General features: G+C 36.9%; 1 protein-coding gene and 1 pseudogene across 6 annotated transcripts in view; both read left to right on the top strand.

Moving 5' to 3' along the window:
- PSD3 (pleckstrin and Sec7 domain containing 3) overlaps nt 1-19,127 on the top strand; it is a 789,820-nt gene that overhangs the window by 735,044 nt on the left and 35,649 nt on the right. For all 6 annotated transcript variants that reach the window (XM_047855372.1, XM_047855373.1, XM_047855375.1 and 3 more), the window contains one exon: nt 6,701-6,844. In XM_047855372.1, coding sequence (XP_047711328.1) covers nt 6,701-6,844 — 144 coding nt within the window. The remainder of the gene's footprint in view (nt 1-6,700; nt 6,845-19,127) is intronic.
- LOC125163734 (uncharacterized protein C3orf38 homolog) lies at nt 892-1,905 on the top strand (annotated as a pseudogene).

Below are 19,127 nucleotides of genomic sequence, written 5' to 3'. Positions count from 1 at the left end.
GCACAGTCTGCAGTGTTTTTGGAGAATGAAACAAAAAGATGAATGAGAAGTTGTCAATAAAAGCTATGGAAGCATTGTTTTCATTTACTTTCAGTATTATGAGTGTACAAGTGACAAGTTTGGGTAAAATCTCAAAGCAGATTTCTTTGTTTTCTTCTCCTCTAATTTTCTGGCATTTTGTTAGGTTTTTTATTTTGTTTTAGTTGCTATTTAAAAATGAATCTCGGGGCGCCTGGGTGGCGCAGTCGGTTAAGCGTCCGACTTCAGCCAGGTCACGATCTCGCGGTCCGTGAGTTCGAGCCCCGCGTCGGGCTCTGGGCTGATGGCTCAGAGCCTGGAGCCTGTTTCCGATTCTGTGTCTCCCTCTCTCTCTGCCCCTCCCCCGTTCATGCTCTGTCTCTCTCTGTCCCAAAAATAAATAAACGTTGAAAAAAAAATTTTTTTTTAAATAAAATAAAATAAAAATGAATCTCATCTTTCATCTACTACACTTGTTCCTGCCACCCTTCTTGGTTTTTTTCCACTGATGTACCTTGCTTTTTAAAAACTTTTTATTGTTCTTTTTACTTCGATGGCTTTAGACTTGTATTTTAGTTTTCCTTGGTTGGCTTTTAAGGTGTACATTATAACAAATCCCTAAGATATTACATTTGACTCATAATTTCTGATTATCGTTTTTTAATGTACAATGATATTACATAATCTTAATTTGTTGTCCATAATTATTCACTTTCTGGTAGTCTTTTTAATTATTCCCCCTCGATATAAAATTTTTATATTTTGAAATTATGGGCCAAGGTACCGACCCAAGTGGGCCTAAAGGGATGACATTACTGCATCATCCTCTCCCTTCATTTTGGAGGGTTGAGATGTTGGGCTCTGCTACCCAGAATGGAGGGCTGTCATACCCTGCTCAACCTCTGGACAGTGACGGTATCATGGCCCTATGCGACACCATCACCAATCGCCTGGTGTGGCCTGAGGACCACCAAGATGCCATTTGTGCAAATCAGTATACAGTCAAAGTGTAAAAGAACTTTTGAGGCATAAGAAAGTCCATTTAGAAGTCATATTTAAGTACTTGGCAACACTGGGTAATTATACCTCCAGCTACTGAAAAACATAATCTTATTCAGCATACAAAGGATTATTGGAAAAAACAATTACAAGTTGAAGGAAATACCAGAGCTAATTAAGACAGAGGACATTAGACTCTTTTGATGGCAGGAAAAAGAAGATTAAAAAACTGAAAAAGTCAATTTTTGTCAATTAGCAGAATCCTGTCACTTGTTCTTTGAACTTTTTAATTCTCAGAATCTTTTTCTGGGACCACCTCAAGATGAATAGGGGCCCACCACACTTGTGGCATGATGTGAAGCTTACATTTTCTTACAGTACCTCTGAACAAAATGTGATAGACTACTCTGAGTGGAGCAAAAAGTATGAACCTTAATCTGCTGTCACTAGTGAAAGAAGAATGTCTTTTTCTCAGTCCCACTAGATTCCCATAGATTGAAAATGTGCTTCTTCTCCCTATGGTCTAGTTATGGTTGGAATTGCTGGAACTTCCCACCAGGGGAACACTTGTTTGGGCATTTTTGAACAAATTTTTGGACTCATGCACTGCCCTGTTTTGGAAAATACTTGGAAAATCAAATTTATCAACCTGAAAATTATTGGAGAGGGTTCTGTTGCTCTAGGAACATTAATGAAACCAGCTGTTAATTTGAATATAGTAACCTAGAGGTCTTTCATAACATAATTGCTTTATGCAGTGCTAACAAAATACAACTTAATGTAAGGCAGGCATTGGATAGTGGAACTGGAGACCAGGCTTTATGCAGTGGAGATGAGGCATTGTTGAACCAAAGAAAACTGAGTTTACCCAGTTGTATGTCAGTCTAAAAAAACCTTCTATACAGAAACTCTTCCAAATATGTCTTACTCTAACAATAATGTCTAGGTGATTTCAGATGTGAAGATTGACATTTATTAGTTGCAATATCTTACTTGACTACAGAATAACATAGTATGTGATGTCCTTGCTTCTTTCTACCTGAGTTGCAGTGAATGTTCTGAGAGCTTAATGCAATTCATCAAATAAATCCCACATTAGTTGGTATAACTAATAGTGTGGCATAGAAACCAGATAATATTTTCATTATACTTAGTGAATATTCTGCTAATATTTTTACTTTTCACATGGTAAAGGATTAATAACGTTCAAGGCCTTTTCATTTCTCATTTACTTTTATCTAAATCTGGACAGTATCATAAATGCATGTCATGACAGTACTGTTTTTTAAGTAAGTACATGTTTTAGAGATGTTTAATGTATACTCAAAGTTGTCATTTTAGAAAACTTGAATAACATTCTCAATCAAAAGGTCCAGTAAGTTAGCAGGTAGAGAAAATTTACTTTCTCTTTTTAAAAGAGAAATTTTTTTTAAATTTACTTTCTCTTTTTAAAACATTATTCACAGTTATTTATTGTATACCAAGCCAAATACCTTAAAATCTGCAACATTTTTGAAATATTTTTGAGCAATAATAAATGCTGTTCTCAAAACAGACCTTATTCTTATCTAAGATTTAAACTAACAGTTTTATAGAATGTTTATTATAATACCATATAAAGGAAACATAGTGTTATATATTCAGAGCATTTCACACTAAAGCAGGAGAATATACATTCTTTTAAAGTACCCATGGAACAATCTCCAGAATAGATCACATACTGGGTCACAAATCAGGCCTCAACTGGTACAAGATTGAGATCATACTGTGAATATTTTCAGACCAAAAGCTGTGAAACTTTAAGTCAACCACAAGAAAAATTTTGGAAAGCCCTCAAATACATGGAGGTTAAAGAACTTCCTACTAAATATGAATGGGTTAACCAGAAATTAAAGAGGAAATTAAAAAATACATAGAAGCAAATGAAAATGAAAACATGGCAGTCCAAACACTTTGGGATGCAGCAAAGGCAGTCCTAAGAGTAAAGTACATTGCAATTCAGGCCTATCTCAAGAAGCAAGAAAAGTTCCAAATATACAACCTAATCTTACACCTAAAGGGGCTAGAAAATAAGTAGCAAATGAAGCCTAAAGCCAGCACAGATAAATTATATAGAAACAACAAAAAAGAAAGTAGACCAGATCAATGAAAGTAAGAGCTGCTTCTTTGAAAGAATAAACAAAATTGATACACCCTTAGCCAGACTTATCAAAAAGAAAAGAGAAAGGACCCAAATAGATAAAATCACAAATGAAAGAGGACATCACAACTGACACCACAGAAATACAAACAATTATAAGAGAATACTATGAAAAATTATATGCCAATGAACTGGGCAACCTGGAAAAAATGGACAAATTCCTAGAAACTCGTAAACCACCAAAACGGAAACAGGAAGAAATAGAAAACTTGAACAGACCCATAACCAGCAAAGAAATTGAAACAGTTATCAATAGTCTCCCAACAAACAAGAGTCCTGGGCCAGATGGCTTCCCAGGGGAATTTGTAGAGTTGATACCTATTCTTCTCAAACTGTTCCAAAAAATAGAAATGGAAGTAAAGCAAACTCACTCTAGGAAGCCACCATTACCTTGATTCCAAAACCAGACAAAGACCCCACTCAAAAGGAGAGTTAGAGACTAATATCCCTGATGAATCTGGATGCAAAAATTCTCAACAAGGTACTAGCAAATCAAATTCAACAGTGCATTTAAAGAACATTAAAAGAATGATTCGCCATGAATAAACAAAAGCAAACATGAACTACTGGGATTTCATCAAGATTAAACCTTCTGTACAGGGTAGGAAACAGTCAACAAAAGCCAACAGAATGGGAGAAGATATTTGTAAATGACATAAGATAAAGGGTTAGTATCCAAAATCTATAAAGAACTTACCAAACTCAACACCCAAAAACCAAACAACTTAAGAAATGGGCAGCACTAAGAAATGGGCAGCAGCCATGAATAGACACTTTTTCAAAGAAGATATCCAGATGGCTAAAAAGACACATGAAAAGATAATCAACATCTCACATCATCAGGGAAATACAAATCAAAACCATGATGAGATGTCACCTCACACCTTTCAAAATGGCTAACACTAACAACACAAGAAACAACAGGTGTTGGTAAGGATGTGGAGGAAGGGGAGCCCTCTTGCACTGTTGGTGGGAATGTAAACTAGTGCAGCCATGCTGGAGAACAGTATGTGGAGGTTTCTCAAAAAACTAAAAATAGGACTACCCTCTGATCCAGGAATTTTACTACTAGGTATTTACCCAAAGGATACAAAATAACAGATTCAAAGGGGTACATGCACCTCAGTGTTTACAGCAGCATTATCAACAATAGCCAAACTATGGAGAGAGCTTAAATGTCCATTAATTGATGAATAGATAAATAAGATGTGATATATATATATATATAAAATAACATATAAGAGTATAAATATATATTTAATATATAAAATTTTTAAACATAAAATAATATATATTATATAAAATGGAATATTACTCAACCATCAAAAAGAATGAAATCTTGCCATTTTCAACAATGTGGGCAGAGATAGAAAATATTATGCTAAGCGAAATATGTCAGAGAAAGACAAATACCATATGATTTCACCCATGTGGATTTAAGAAACAAAACAGATGAGCATATGGTAAGGAAGGGTGGGAAGAGAAGAAAAGGAAACAAACCACAAAAGATTCTTAATACTAGAGAACAAACTGAGTGTTGATGGGAGGAGGTGGGTGGGAGATGGGCTAGATGGGTGATGGGCATTAAAGAGGTGACTTGATGTGATGCACACTGGGTGTTGTATATAAGTGATGAATCACTGAATTCTACTCGTGAAACCAATATTGTGCTGTTATGTTTACCAAAATTTAAATTAAAAAAAAATGACTATTACAGATGAAAAAAAAGAAAGAAAGAAAAAAAAGAAAGAAATGGAAGGAAAACTTCCAAACTCATTCAGTGAGGCCAGGATTACCTTGATTCCAAAACCAGAGACCCCACTAAAAAGGAGAATTATAGATCAACATCCCTGATGAAATTCTCAACAAGATGCTAGCAATACAAATTCTATACAGTACATAAAAAGAATTATCCACCACGATCAAGTGGGATTTATTCCTGGGCTACAGGTATGAGTCATTATCCACAAATCAGTCAGCATGATACACGAATCTCTGAGTTTCCATTATTTCTTACGGGGAAATCCACTTTGATATACAAATGCTTTGGATTACAAGCATGTTTCTGGAACAAATTATGCTCTCAAACCAAGGTTTTACTGTTTGTCAATGTACTCCTACATCATAGATTAAAATTGTTGGGATTTTTCACCTCTGAATTATCCAACTAGGTTTGAATTGCGAGGTTAAGTTGCCAGATTAATTATATAGTTACTTTAAGGTTTAAATTCTTCATCACCTGGCAACTACTTACTGATCTTGGATTTAGTAATTTTAATTTACAAAAATGTCATATGGAAAGAATTCAACTGGGAATTGTGATGATGTGTGGTACATGTTAATTTTTTACGTTTAACTCTTCTCGTGATCATCTAGGGTGACATGAATTCTGGAAGCAGGGGGAAACAACTCATTTTTTTTCTCATTGCCATGCCTTTTATGAAGAGTACAAATTGATAAGTCCTAAAGTAAGAACTTCACGAAGGAGGGAAATTCCTTTTGTCTGCTCTTAAAAAAAAAAGAAAAGAAAAGAAAAAGAAATTATGGTGTTATTATACAAATTGTATTTATCGCCTAGTTTAATCATTTCCTTTTCATTTACTTTATTCATTTATTTCTTATTGTACATGTGAAATTTATAATCAAGAATTTGGATAATATATATGTGAATGCAGAATAGTAAACAAAGCAGTCATATAACTTTAGGAATGCAAGAAAATTCCAATGTTTTTGTTTCATTTTTAAAATGTTGCCAGAGGGTTTGATGGTGTCTTTCATTATTATGAGGTGATAAAAATGTTGCCCCTAGTATGTAAATTCTTTGGCATAGGATCAACCATGTTGCATTGGTGCACGGTGCCTATAGTGACGCTGTTCAGGCAATAATTTCTCTATAGGAACATTTATTTGAATTACTACTTTGGATCAATAAGATTTTGAAAGAAGTTAGAACCTCTACTACTTTGGAGGGAAAAAGCATAGGCATATGCATTTTTTAGAATATCTTCAGATAGCTTTCAGAGAATTATTTCTTGGTGACATTGCTCGTCTCAAAAAGGAAAAAGAAAAACTAAGCAGAGAGACTTTTCATTCATTGTGACAGACGGGGAAATTAGCAGCATTACTGATTGGACAGGAAATAGAAAAGCCAAATTATCTGGGACTCTAAGTGCTTAACTGGTACTTTGCCTTTTGGATTATCTGTTACGAAGCCTGTTCTCAACTTCATGACCGGTATATTTGATAAGGGGCTCTGAAAGTATTTGGTTTTATAACAAGGGGCCTGTTGTCAGTTTGTAAAGGTATACGTGAATACTAGCATGAGAAAGTTGGTAAGATGTGGCAGCAGAGGCACATTGGACTGTTTTGATGAATTAAAGTCATTCATCATAAGGGATTTTTAAAAGCACTCTATGATTTTTTTATTGAAAAGTACTCTATGAATTATTTTCTGATGCTAAATAGCTTAATAAAATCCTGCAGGAGGAACAGCTGAAATCTCATGAAAGCAAACTGAAGCAGATTACCACTGAGCTGGCTGAACACCGCTCATATCCCCCGGATAAGAAAGTTAAAGCCAAGGAGATAGATGAATACAGACTGAAAGATCACTATCTGGAATTTGAGGTATGTTGAACCTAAATGTAATAAATGCCTATACCTAAGTTATTTTATGATTTTTTTCCATGAGACTTTTTTTTTTTTTGGCTACTGCAACTATGGGAAGTATACCTTGACCCTGCCTCTAACTTGGGAGCTCTGGGCATGGTCTAGATCATGGTGGCCCCTCATGCTCAGGATTCTATTTAAGCATCAAACAAACATCAAAAAATAACTGTTAGTTTATGTGCTTAAAAGCAAACAGCCTGCCTGGTTGGGATAATGTGTGCCTGCTGTGAGAAAAAACAATGCCAGAATGGGGCAGCTGCTTTCTATGTGTCTATATCTCTTCCAGCAGAGTTTGAGTCAAAAAAATAAAAAATAAAAATACAGTGGAGGAAATGAGCTATAGGGTGACATGAAGTATCTGTTATAGTCTGTGTTACTTTCTATCCTTCATCTCCTACATTCTCATCTTATCATCCTGTTTCTTCCTAAAGCTTGAAACTTAGACTCATTTGAGCACCCTCCTCCTGGCCCCTGCAGCCCCCCAGTATCTAATCAGGAGCTAAATCCCAGTGCTCAGCCACTCTAGTGTTTCACTTCTGTCTCTTCCTTACCATAGGCAATTGCTCTTATACTTCCTCTGCTCAAGTCCTGGGTTTTTCATCTCTCACCTGAATGTGGTGGTAGCCTCCTGTGTCTCTTTAGTTCTCTTGTGACAGTTAGTTTTTCCTTTTTAATTTTTTTAATGTTTATTTATTTTTGAGAGAGAAAGAGAGCATGAGAGGGTGAGGGGCAAAGAGAGGGGGAACAGAATCTGAAGCAGGCTCCAGGCTCTGAGCTGTCAGCACAGAGCCTGACAACTAGTTTTCTAAGGCTTAACCCAGACAGTGGCATTCCTCTGTTTAGCAGCTGCCCTTGAGGTTCTCCTAAGACTCCCCCCAAAATTTATCTTATGAGTAAAGTCCTAATCCTTAATCTCAGAGGATTTGGGTTCCTTCTGTCTTTCTACCACACTGGTTTCTTTCCACAACAGCCTCCTTATGTGTTAGTCACATTTCTGCCTACTCTCTCCAAGTGTACTTTGTGCCTTTGTTCATCTACTTTCTTCTGCCCCAAATGTCCCTCCCCTCATCTTCATTCCTGAAAGTCCTGTTCAGCTTTCAAGATGCAGCTCAAATACCTCCTATGAAAAGACTACTCGGGGTGCCTGGGTGGTTCAGTCAGTTAAGCATCTGACTCTTGCTTTTCCCTCAGTTCAAGATCAAACCGTTCATGAGATCAAGACCCCGGGTCAGGCTATGTGCTGATAGTGCAGAGCTTGCTTGGGATTCTCTCTCTCTGTCTCTCTTCTCTCTGCCCTTCCCCTGCTCGCTCTCTCTCAAAATAAATAAACATTTATTTTTTTAAAAAAGTCAATTCTAAACTAATTAATTGGGTTTAATCTGTTACAGTCCTTGCCACAGTTGGTTTTATGTTAAAGTTTTTCAGTATGTCTTTGTATCTATGGTAGATTCCATAACACCTCCCCCTGTTCAAGATGGTGAGTTCTTGGGAGTACAGAGACCTCAAGTTCATTTCTAATCTTTGCTGTATGTTTGCATATTGAATTGGATAGGATTTCATGGAAGCTTAAAAAAGTATCTCCCTGAGTTATAAAATTTCTGTTATAAGATGTGGCATTTTATCCAGTGCAGATCCATGTTCTAGCATTCTTTATGGCCAAGCAAGTTCTTGCTGTGGGCAGATGAAGAAAAGTCATTCTTTTAGTAAAGGTAAAAGTTTATTAGCAAAAACTGTAGAAGCCTCACCAGCAAAAGACTTGAAAAATATTTTGTAAAAAACAAAACAAAACAAAAAACTAAGGAGCTCATCTTTCCCCAGGTTTGTTCATTCTTGAGAAATGGGAGTTTCTCAGAAAGCAATCATAATTCTTCACACTTTGAGTGGCTTTCAGCTATGGGCCCTTTTATTTTCACACATACTAACTGAATTTCCCAACACCCTCACTCCCCTGTGTCTAGCACTCAACACCTTACTTTGAGCCCTTGACTTTAAAGGCTGAGAGCTTGTCCACAGGAGGTGGGGGTAGCTGCAAGATCATTGAAAAGTTGTCACTGCTAGAAGCACTCCATACTTTTTTTTAAAGATTTTTTAACATTTATTCACTTTTGAGAGACAGAGTGTGAGTAGGGGAAGGGCAGAGAAAGGGAGACACAGAATCCAAAGCAGGCTTCAGGCTCTGAGCTATCAGCACAGAGCCTGACGTGGGACTCAAACCCACCAACTGCGAGATCATGACCTGAGTCAAAGTCAGACACTCAACCAACTGAGCCACTCAGGCGCCCCTGCACTCTATACTTTTGAACCTACTGTGGTGCCCCTTTTCAGAAAATGTAACCTAGCAAGAACCAGCATTTTCATTTCCTAAAATGGAATTTAGACCAAGCTTTGTGGGGATCAGTCTTGCTTTCATTACATTGTCACCTCATGGAACCTGAAAATTGTATTACACAATCCCTGGCTCATCAAAATCATATTCATATGCTCATATGTCAGGCATATTGGATTGTCTCTCAAGTTGCATTAACCTATGTCTATCAGGAAAGTAGAAGAGTAGATGCTCTCCAAAAAGGTGTTTATAAAATTAATTCTTTTTAAAAAGTGAATTATTAGTTTTCACTAACTTGTGGTAATATATCTTGTGGGGTCCACTTTGCTATTGTTTCAGCCACCAGAATTTGTGTTGTGTGTGTGTTCGTGGAGATCTTTTGCATAGCATTAAGCATTCTGCTTCATAAGCAACATTTTCTTAGCAGACTGCTTCATTCCCTGAATGAATCTAATCTCATTCCCTGAATAGAGGGTATGAGAGTTTTTTATTGATCATTTTGTATATTTTGTTCACTTCTCTATCCTCAGGCTTCTGGAACATAGGTTCCAACAAATGTATATTTGTTGAATGAATGCATGGAATTTTATTATTATATATAAAAGATAACATCAAAGAAAGTAGTTCTCTGAGACAGCTTAGTAGCTGCCCTGCAAACAAATCTGATAGGCAGGTAAGAACAGTGTCTGCAATTCAGTGTGAATCTCAAGTGGGCAGTGACAGGAAGGGGAGCTTTAATCCCATCTTATCCTGTCACCAGTAAGAATAACAGGCAAAAATTAGCTCTTTCACCTACTCCTGTAATAGGGACCTCCCTGTGGTTTCAGACCATAGGAAATTCTTACAATTTTTACACTTGATAAGGAAAAATGCCTTTATTTTGTTAGAATGTTAAGCTTTTGGTGATTACACTGGGAGTTGTTCCTCCCTTTACGCATTTCAGTTGTTTATATCCCAAGTTGCTTTGAGTACCAACAGTCTTCATTGTAGGCCAAATTCATAGCTCTTTCTGTGCCTTCAAAGTCTGACTGACAGTAAGTTATTAGAAATTATAGTAAATAAGTAGGTTCAGAGTGTGAGTTTTTTGTTGTTGTTTTGTTTTAAAGTCTATAAAAAGTCTACAGAGAACAAAGAGACTTCCATTTATCTTACTAGCTTTAGCCTATAAGAAAAAGATTCTCTTTTACTTAAAGCAGCGAACTACACTCAGAATGGGCTATAATTGACTACATCTGTGCCTGTCTCTCTGTTGACAGGGGGAAGAGAGGTTGTTTGTATTTGATTGGATTTGTACCTCCAAGCCATGACTGTTAATTTTTCAGAAGAGTTCACTTGGAACCTAAACTTACTTTTGAAAGAGTGGTTAGACCTAACAAGTCTCTGTTAAGAAACTCATCATCATTTTCCAATTTCAAAAAATAAATATCAGAAATAGCCTCGCTTCTTTATAAATTAACTTATTTCTACTTTATTCAGTTCCCATTTCACTTCAAAATGTCTAAATTGATCTCCATGCTGCTGGTGCATTTGGAAATTTTTCAAGATATGGGACAGATGGATGATTTGTATTAGATATAAAAACTTGATAGCTTGGTAGTTAGCCCCATACATTTGGCTTTGTTTCTTTAGCTTTAAAAACAATGGCAATTAGAAAGTGTAGATACTGTTTACTCCCAGTATTTCATGTAACAAGATGTTTTCAACAGCTCAAATAATTCATCCTTAAGCCTAAGTAGGGAAAGGGAGACTGTGTAGCAGCCCAAACTGTTTAAAAACATGACTGGGCTGTATGAGATTTACAGAAGAGGAATTATTTAGAGCCAGGTTAATAGAGGTTTCTGAGGTTCATTTTAGAGCCAGGTGGAAACTTGGTGGCCAATACAATGCCAATGAATTTAATGTAGCCAACAGACCCAATGTCAGCAGTTTTGTTTGACCAGCACAGTGCTATATTTGTTTTCGTTCTAATTTATATGCACTCAGAGAGGATCAGCAGTCTCTTCTCCACTACTCCCTATTATATCACATCCGGTAGGTTTCCACATTATGTGTTGGCCCAGCCCCTGAATGCATTTGAGTTTGCCATCCCTAGTATAATAGGTGCAGCCAGTTGTATATGCTTTGTGTCTTAGTTAAATCTTTGAACATGGGCGTTGGACTCAGCAATCCCTTCATGTTTAGAAAGTGGATACTTCCAGGTGTCTGTTTTCAGGTTCTAATCTAGCAAATAAAAAATTCCACTTCCCTGATGGCTCAAGCCAAATGCAAAATAATGTCCCCTTGGCTTAATGAGCTAGAATTCAGTAAGTTTTCTCTCCTCAATTGCAACCTAGAGTAGCATATACTTATGGCTTAAGACTGTTAGGACCCACACCAGCCACATGGCTAGGAAATTCCATTTTAGAAACAACAAATGTCCATTATAACAAGACATATAAGAAGCTTGGAACAGAATATTTTAAATCTAGAAAATCTAGGACATTCTTGAGACATGCTGCATCTTTTTCTGACTTTGTGATTTTTCTTGGCATGTTAAAAAAAGGCATGATTCTTTCTAAAATTGACATATTTGAGAATATGAGCAGTGTCATTAAACTCAACTCATGTTTAGAAGTGCCCATAATATAAATATCTAGTTGCAAACCCTCAGTGTTACTGTTGAGTTGTTTGTTGCGTAGTGGCTGGGTGGTTTGAGATTTTTTAAAAAATAAATTATCAGGTTGAAATTAGCTCTGTTTCCTCAAATTGCTCATTTTTAATTTGCCAACATTAGATAAGTAATTTTCACATTATGGACCACTTTTCTTCTCACAGGAGCAGTGCAAGGACATTTCTCAATACAATGCCAACTGCCACAAGTCAAATCCACCCCTGGAACAAAAGGTCCAGGTTATTAATTTATAAGTGGCCTTGATCATATGAGCACAATAACAGCAGTTGTTACCCTTTTTCTCCCTAGTGAAATCAAGGGAGAAATTCCATTAACTTACTTAAAGAATATTAGTTGCAAGTCTCAGTCTTAGTAACTGAGTCTAGCCCAGAATGTAATGATGTCTCCTATACAGAAAACATCACAGAAGTGATGATATGTCAGGGTCTGAAAAGCTATATCGCAGGTTAATAGAATTCTTGAGGGAATTTAAGAATTTTATTTTATTTTTCTAGTGGGATACTGTTATGAGTCAAAAACTAGAGACCTAAGATCAGCAGTTTTCTAGGCATTCAAATCTAGTTAACAATAGAGACATAATTCTTGGAATGCCATTTGGAATTGCATTTTTATGACATGATGTAAGAGGGCTAAGAAGCTCTGAATTTTAATCTGTAAATGATGATGTATGCTTTTGAAGGGAGAAGCTTAGCAACAGGATCCTTTGAATCACATTTTTAAAAGATGATGAAAACAACTAGGGTCATACCTGAGAATAAACAGCCAACCATCTGACTTGAAATGACTCTCTGTCCCTGTATTTATTCCTCCACGTGCCTGAAATATCTGCTCTGGTAAGGATCACTGCTTTGAGTTAATGTATTATCTGCAGCGTAAGGGCAAATGCAGTGATAAAATAGTAAAATTGGGAAAAGGACTGGCTGGGAGTTAGGAGGCTGTGTTAATCTTATCCTTGATGTGTTTGTTATACATTTATCCTCTATAAGTATTACACATTTATAGCTCGGTTTCCTGGCTATAAGAATGAAATGAAATTAACCTAAAGTTCCCTTCCAACTCTGCTTGTTTGAGGAGAGTGACATATTAACACCAATTAGTTTGTTAGATTAACTCATTTTCTTGAAGACCCCCAAGAGTGTTAAATGTAGAACAAAAATATTTCAATTTGGGGATTTCAGGAGATCTAGACCAGTACTATGCAATAGAGATATAATGCAAATCACATATGTAATCTTAAATTCTATAATAGCTGCATTTAAAAATTAAGAGAAACACGTGGAATCAATGTATCCAAAATAGTATCATTTTAACATGTAATCAATGTAAAATATTAAGATATTTTACATTCTTTTTTCTTACTAAGTCATCAGAATTTAGTGTATATTTTCTACTTATGACATACCTCAATGCAGATTGACCACATTTCACATGTTCTGTAGCTACCTGAGGCTAGTGGCTACTGTACTGGTTAGCATATATATTGACCATGCAAACTGCTTAAAAGTCAGTTAGGAATTAGGAGGTCTGATAACAGGCCCAGGTAGATATTATGCTTAATTTAAGAAGTGGAAAATGAGCTGATAGGCAGCTATTGTGCACCTATAAAGCTTTACAATGGTTTGCACATGGTGTCCATTTGGATTTAGCACTTGCCTATTGCTGTACCAGTAGTTTAATATTTTGATTATTACTGCTGGTTGGGGATACAATAAAGAGGAGGCCCACCTGGTATGAATGATGTTGCCTATAGCCTTGTAGTGTCCTTTTTCATATCAGTAACTTTTGAGATAGGAGAAAACCAAATACATTTCCCTCATAAAGAAAGTTTTCATGAAAACAATGTAAATTGCCTCCTTTCTGGTTCCTGTAGACTTTTTGGTAAATGACCCTCCCCATTGCTTCTGTTAGTTTGCTGACTGCTGGTGCTGAATCCTTTCCTGGGCTAACCTCTGGAATTGGAACAATGAAATGGGGTGTGTATTTTGTTTTCCCTTTTTATTTTACCCAGAGTACTTTATCTCTGTCTAACTACATTAGATTTTTTTCCTAATATATTCTTTTTTTAATCCCCCCCAATTTACACCAAGTTAGCCAGCATACAGTGCAACAATTATTTCAGGAGTAGGCCCCCAACACCCCCAACTCTTTCAGCCCATCCCCCCTCCCACAACCCCTGCAGTAACCTTCTGTTTGTTCTCCATATTTAAGAGTCTTTTTTTAACATTTATTTATTATTGAGAGACAGAGAGAGACAGAGCATGAGCAGGAGAGGGGCAGAGAGAGGAGGAGACACAGAATCCGAAACAGGCTCCAGGCTCTGAACTGTTAGCACAGAGCCTGACGCAGGGCTCGAACCCACAAACTGCAAGATCATGACCTGAGCCGAAGTCAGATGCTTAACCGACTGAGCCACCCAAGTGCCCCTAAGAGTCTCTTATGTTTTTGTCTGCCTCCCTGTTTTTATATTATTTTTGTCTCCCTTCCCTTATGTTCATCTGTTTTTGTCTCTTAAATTCCTCATATGAGTGAAGCCATATGATATTTGTCTTTCTCTGACTAATTTCACTTAGCTTAATACCCTCCAGTTCCATCCATGTAGTTGCAAATGGCAAGATTTCATTCTTTTTGATCACCGAGTAATACTCCATTGCGTGTGTGTGTGTGTGTGTGTGTGTGTGTGTATATACCACATCTTCTTTATCCATTCATCCATTGATGGACATTTGGGCTCTTTCCATACTTTGGCTATTGTTGATAGTGTTGCTATAAACATTGGAGTGCACGTGTCCCTTCAAAACAGCACACTGGGATCCCTTAGATAAATACCTAGTAGTGCAATTGCTGGGTTGTAGGGTAGTTCTGTTTTTTTAGTTTTTTGAGGAACCTCCATACTGTTTTCCAGAGTGGCTGCACCAGATTGCATTCCCACCAGCAGTGGAAAAGAGATCCTGTTTTTCTGCATCTTCATCAGTATCTGTTGTTGACTGAGTTGTTCATTTTAGCCATTCTGACTGGTGTGAGGTGGTATCTCATTGTGGTTTTAATTTGTACTTCCCTTATGATGAATGATGTTGGGCGGTTTTTCATGTGTCAGTTGGCCATCTGGGTGTCTTCTTTAGAGAAGTGTCCATTCATGCTTTTTGCCCATTTCTTCACTGGATTCTTTGTTTTTTTGGGTGTTGAGTTTGATAAGTTCTTTGTAGATTTTGGATACTAACCCTTTATCTGATATGTCATTTGTAAATATCTTCTCCCATTCTGTCGGTTGCCTTTTAGTTTTGCTGATTGTTTCCTTTGCTGTGCAGAAGCTTTTTATTTTGATGAGGTCCCAATAGTTCAATTTTGCTTTTGTTTCCCTTGCCTCTGGAGACGTTTGAGTAAGAAGTTGCTGCAGCCAAGATCAAAGAGGTCTTTGCCTGCTTTCTCTTCGAGGATTTTGATGGCTTCTTGTCTTAGGTTTTGGTCTTTCATCCATTTTGAGTTTGTTTTTGTGTATGGTGTAAGAAAGTGGTCCAGGTTCATTCTTCTGCATGTCGCTGTCGAGTTTTCCCAGTACCACTTGCTGAAGAGACTGTCTTTATTCCATTGGATATTCTTTCCTGCTTTGTCAAAGATTAGTTGGCCATACATTTGTGGGTCCATTTCTGGGTTCTCTATTCTGTTCCATTGATCTGAGTGTCTTTGTTCCAGTATGTACTGTCTTGGTGATTACAGCTTTGTAACCCAGTTTGAAGTCCGGGATTGTGATGCCTCCTGCTTTGGTTTTCTGTTTCAAGATTGCTTTGACGATTCAGGGTCTTTTCTGGTTCCATACACATTTTAGGGTTGTTTGTTCTAGCTCTGTGAAGAATGCTGGTATTATTTTGATAGGGATTACATTCAATATGTAGATTGCTTTGGGTAGTATCGACAGTTTAACAATATTTGTTCTTCCTCTCTAGGAGCATGGAATCTTTTTCCATTTTTTTGTGTCTTCAATTTCTTTCATAAGCTTTCTATAGTTTTCAGTGTATAGATTTTTCACTTCTTTGGTTAGATTTATTCCTAGGTATTTTATGGGTTTTGGTGCAGTTGTAAGTGCGACCGATTCCTTGATTTCTCTTTCTGTTGCTTTATTATTGGTGTATACGAATGCAACCTGTGCATTGATTTTATATCCTGCAACTTTGCTGCTTTCACCGATCAGTTCTAGCAGTTTTTAGGTGGAATCTTTTGGGTTTTCCATATAGAGTATCATGTCATCTGTGAAGAGTGAAAGTTTGACCTCCCCCTGCTGACTTGGATGCCTTTTATTTCTTTGTATTGTCTGATTGCTGAGGCTAAGACTTCCAATACTGTGTTGAACAACAGTGGCGAGAGTGGACACCCCTGTTTTGTTCCTGACCTTAGGGGGAAAGCTCTCAGTTTTTCCCCATTGAGGATGATATTAGCATTGGGTCTTTCATATATAGCCTTTATGATCTCGAGGTATGATCCTTTTATCCCTACTTTCTTGAGGTTTTTTATCAAGGAAGGATGCTGTATTTTGTCAAATGCTGTCTCTGCACCTATTGAGAGGATCATATGGTTCTTGTCCTCTCTTATACTGATGTGATCAATTATATTGATTGTTTTGCAGATATTGAACTAGCCCTGCATCCCAGGTATAAATACCCCTTGGTCGTGGTGAATAATTTTTTTAATGTGTTGTTGGATCCAGTTGGCTAATATCTTGTTCAGGACTTTTGCATCCATGTTCATCAGGGAAATTGGTCTATTGTTCTGCTTTTTAGTGGGGTCTCTGGTTTTGGAATCAAAGTAATGCTGACTTCATAGAAAGAGTTTGGAGGTTTTCCTTCCATTTCTATTTTTTGGAACAGCTCTTTCAAGAGAATAGGTGTTAACTCTTCCTTAAGGTTTGGTAGAATTCCCCTGGAAAACCATCTGACCCTGGAGTCTTGTTTTTGGGGGAGCTTTTTGATTACTAATTCTGTTCCTTTACTGGTATGGTCTGTTCAAATTTTCCATTTCTTCCTGTTTCCGTTTTGGTAGTGTCTATGTTTCTAGGAATTTGTCCATTTCTTCCAAATTGCCCATTTGATTTGCGTATAATTGCTGGTAATATTTTCTTATTATTGTTTGTATTTCTGCTGTGTTAGTTGTGATCTCTTCTGTTTCATTCTTGATTTTATTTGGGTCCTTCCTTTTTCTTATCACTTTTGTTAATTCTTTCAAAGAACCAGCTTCTGGTTTAATCTGTTCTGTGTTTGTTTGTTTTTTTATTTTGATAGCTTTGATTTCTACTCTAATCTTTATTATTTCCTGTCTTGTGCTGTGTTTTGGGTTTTATTTGCTGTTCTTTTTCAAGCTCTTCAAGGTGTAAGGTTACGTTGTGTATCTGAGACCATTCTTCCTTACTTAGGAAGGCCTGAATGGTTGTACACTTCCCTCTTATGATATGTTGGCTGTGTCCCAGAGGTTTGGGGCTGTGGTGTTATCATTTTCCTTGGCTTCCATGCACTTTTTAATTTCCTCTTTAATTCTTGGTTAGCCTATTCATTCTTTACTAGGATGTGCTTTAGTTTCCAAGTATTTTTTGTCTTTCCAAATTTTTTCTTGTGGTTAATTTCCAGCTTCATAGCATTGTGGTCTGAAAATATGCATGGTGTGATCTCGATCTTTTTGTCCTTGTTGAGGGCTGTTTTGTGTCCCAGTATGTGGTCTATTCTGGAGAACATGCCATGTGCACTGGAAAAGAATGTATATTCTGCTACTTTAGGATGAAGTGTTCTGAATATATCTGTTAAGTCCATCTGGTCCCATGTGTCACTCAAAGCCATTGTTTCCTTGTTGATTTTCTGATTAGATGATCTGTCCATTGCTGTGAGTGGGGTGTTGAAGTCTCCCACTATTATGGTTATTATCAATGAGTTTCTTTATGTTTGTGATTAATTGATTTATATATTTGGGTGCTTCACATTTGGAGCATAAATGTTTACAATTGTTAGGTCTTCTTGGTGGATAGACCCCATAATTATTATATAATGCCCTTCTTTATCTCTTGTTACAGTCTTTATTTTAAATTCTAGATTGTCTGATATAAGTATGGCTATTCTGGCTTTCTTTTGTCGACAATTAGCATGATAGATGGTTCTCCATCTCCTTACTTTCAATCTGAAGGTGTCTTTAGGTCCAAAGTGGGTATCTTGTAAACAGCATATAGGTGGATCTTTTCTCCTTACCCATTCTGTTACTCCATGTCTTTTGATTGTATTATTTAGTCCATCGACCTTTAGAGTGAGTACTGAAAGATATGAATTTATTGCCATTATGTTGCTTGTAGAGTTGGAGTTTCTGGTGGTGTTCTCTGGTCCTTTCTAGTCTTTGTTGCTTTTGTATGTATGTATGTATGTATGTATGTATGTATGTCTTTTCTCCCCTCAGAGAGTCCCCCTTATATATTCTTGTAGGGCTGGTTTAGTGGTCACAAACTCCTTTAATTTTTGTCTGGGAAACTTTTAATCCCTCCTCTTATTTTGAATGACAGTCTTTCTGGATAAAGAATTCTTGCTGCATTTTTTTCCAATTTAGTACATTAAATATAATCTGCCACTCCTTTCTGGCCTGCCAAGTTTCTGTGGATAGGTCTGCTGCAAACCTGATTTGTCTTCCCTTGTAGGTTAAGGACTTTTTTCCCCTTGCTGCTTTCATGAATCTCTCCTTGACTGAGTATTTTGTGAATTTGACTATGATATGCCTTGTTGATGATCAGTTTTTGGTGAATCTAATGGGAGTCCTCTGTGCTTCCTGGATTTTTATATCTGTGTCTTTCCCCAAGTTAGGAAAGTTTTCTGCTATGATTTGTTCACATAACCCTTCTACTCCTTTTTCTGTGTCTTCATCTTCTGGGACCCCTATGATTCTAACGTTGTTCTTTTTTAAGGAGTCACTGATTTCTCTAATTCTTAAATTGTGCTCTTTTGCATTAGTCTCCCTCTTTTTTTCAGTTTCATTATTCTCTGTGAGGTTGTCCTCTTTATCGCTGATTCGCTGCTCTGCCTCATCCATCCTTGCTGCTGTGGCAACCATTTGAGATTGCAGCTCAGTTATAACATTTTTTATTTCATCCTGACTAGCTTTTACTACTTTTATCTCCACAGAAAGTGTCTAATCTATTTTAGACCCCAGCTAGTATTCTTATTATTATGATTCTAAATTCTGGTTCAGACATCTTCTTGTATCTGTGTTGGTTAAGTCCCTGGCTA

The sequence above is a fragment of the Prionailurus viverrinus genome, chromosome B1 (assembly GCF_022837055.1).
Source record: "Prionailurus viverrinus isolate Anna chromosome B1, UM_Priviv_1.0, whole genome shotgun sequence".
Taxonomy (NCBI): Eukaryota; Metazoa; Chordata; class Mammalia; order Carnivora; family Felidae; genus Prionailurus; species Prionailurus viverrinus.
The sequence above is the reverse complement of the archived record's forward strand: the minus strand, read 5'-3'. Positions and strand labels throughout refer to the sequence as shown.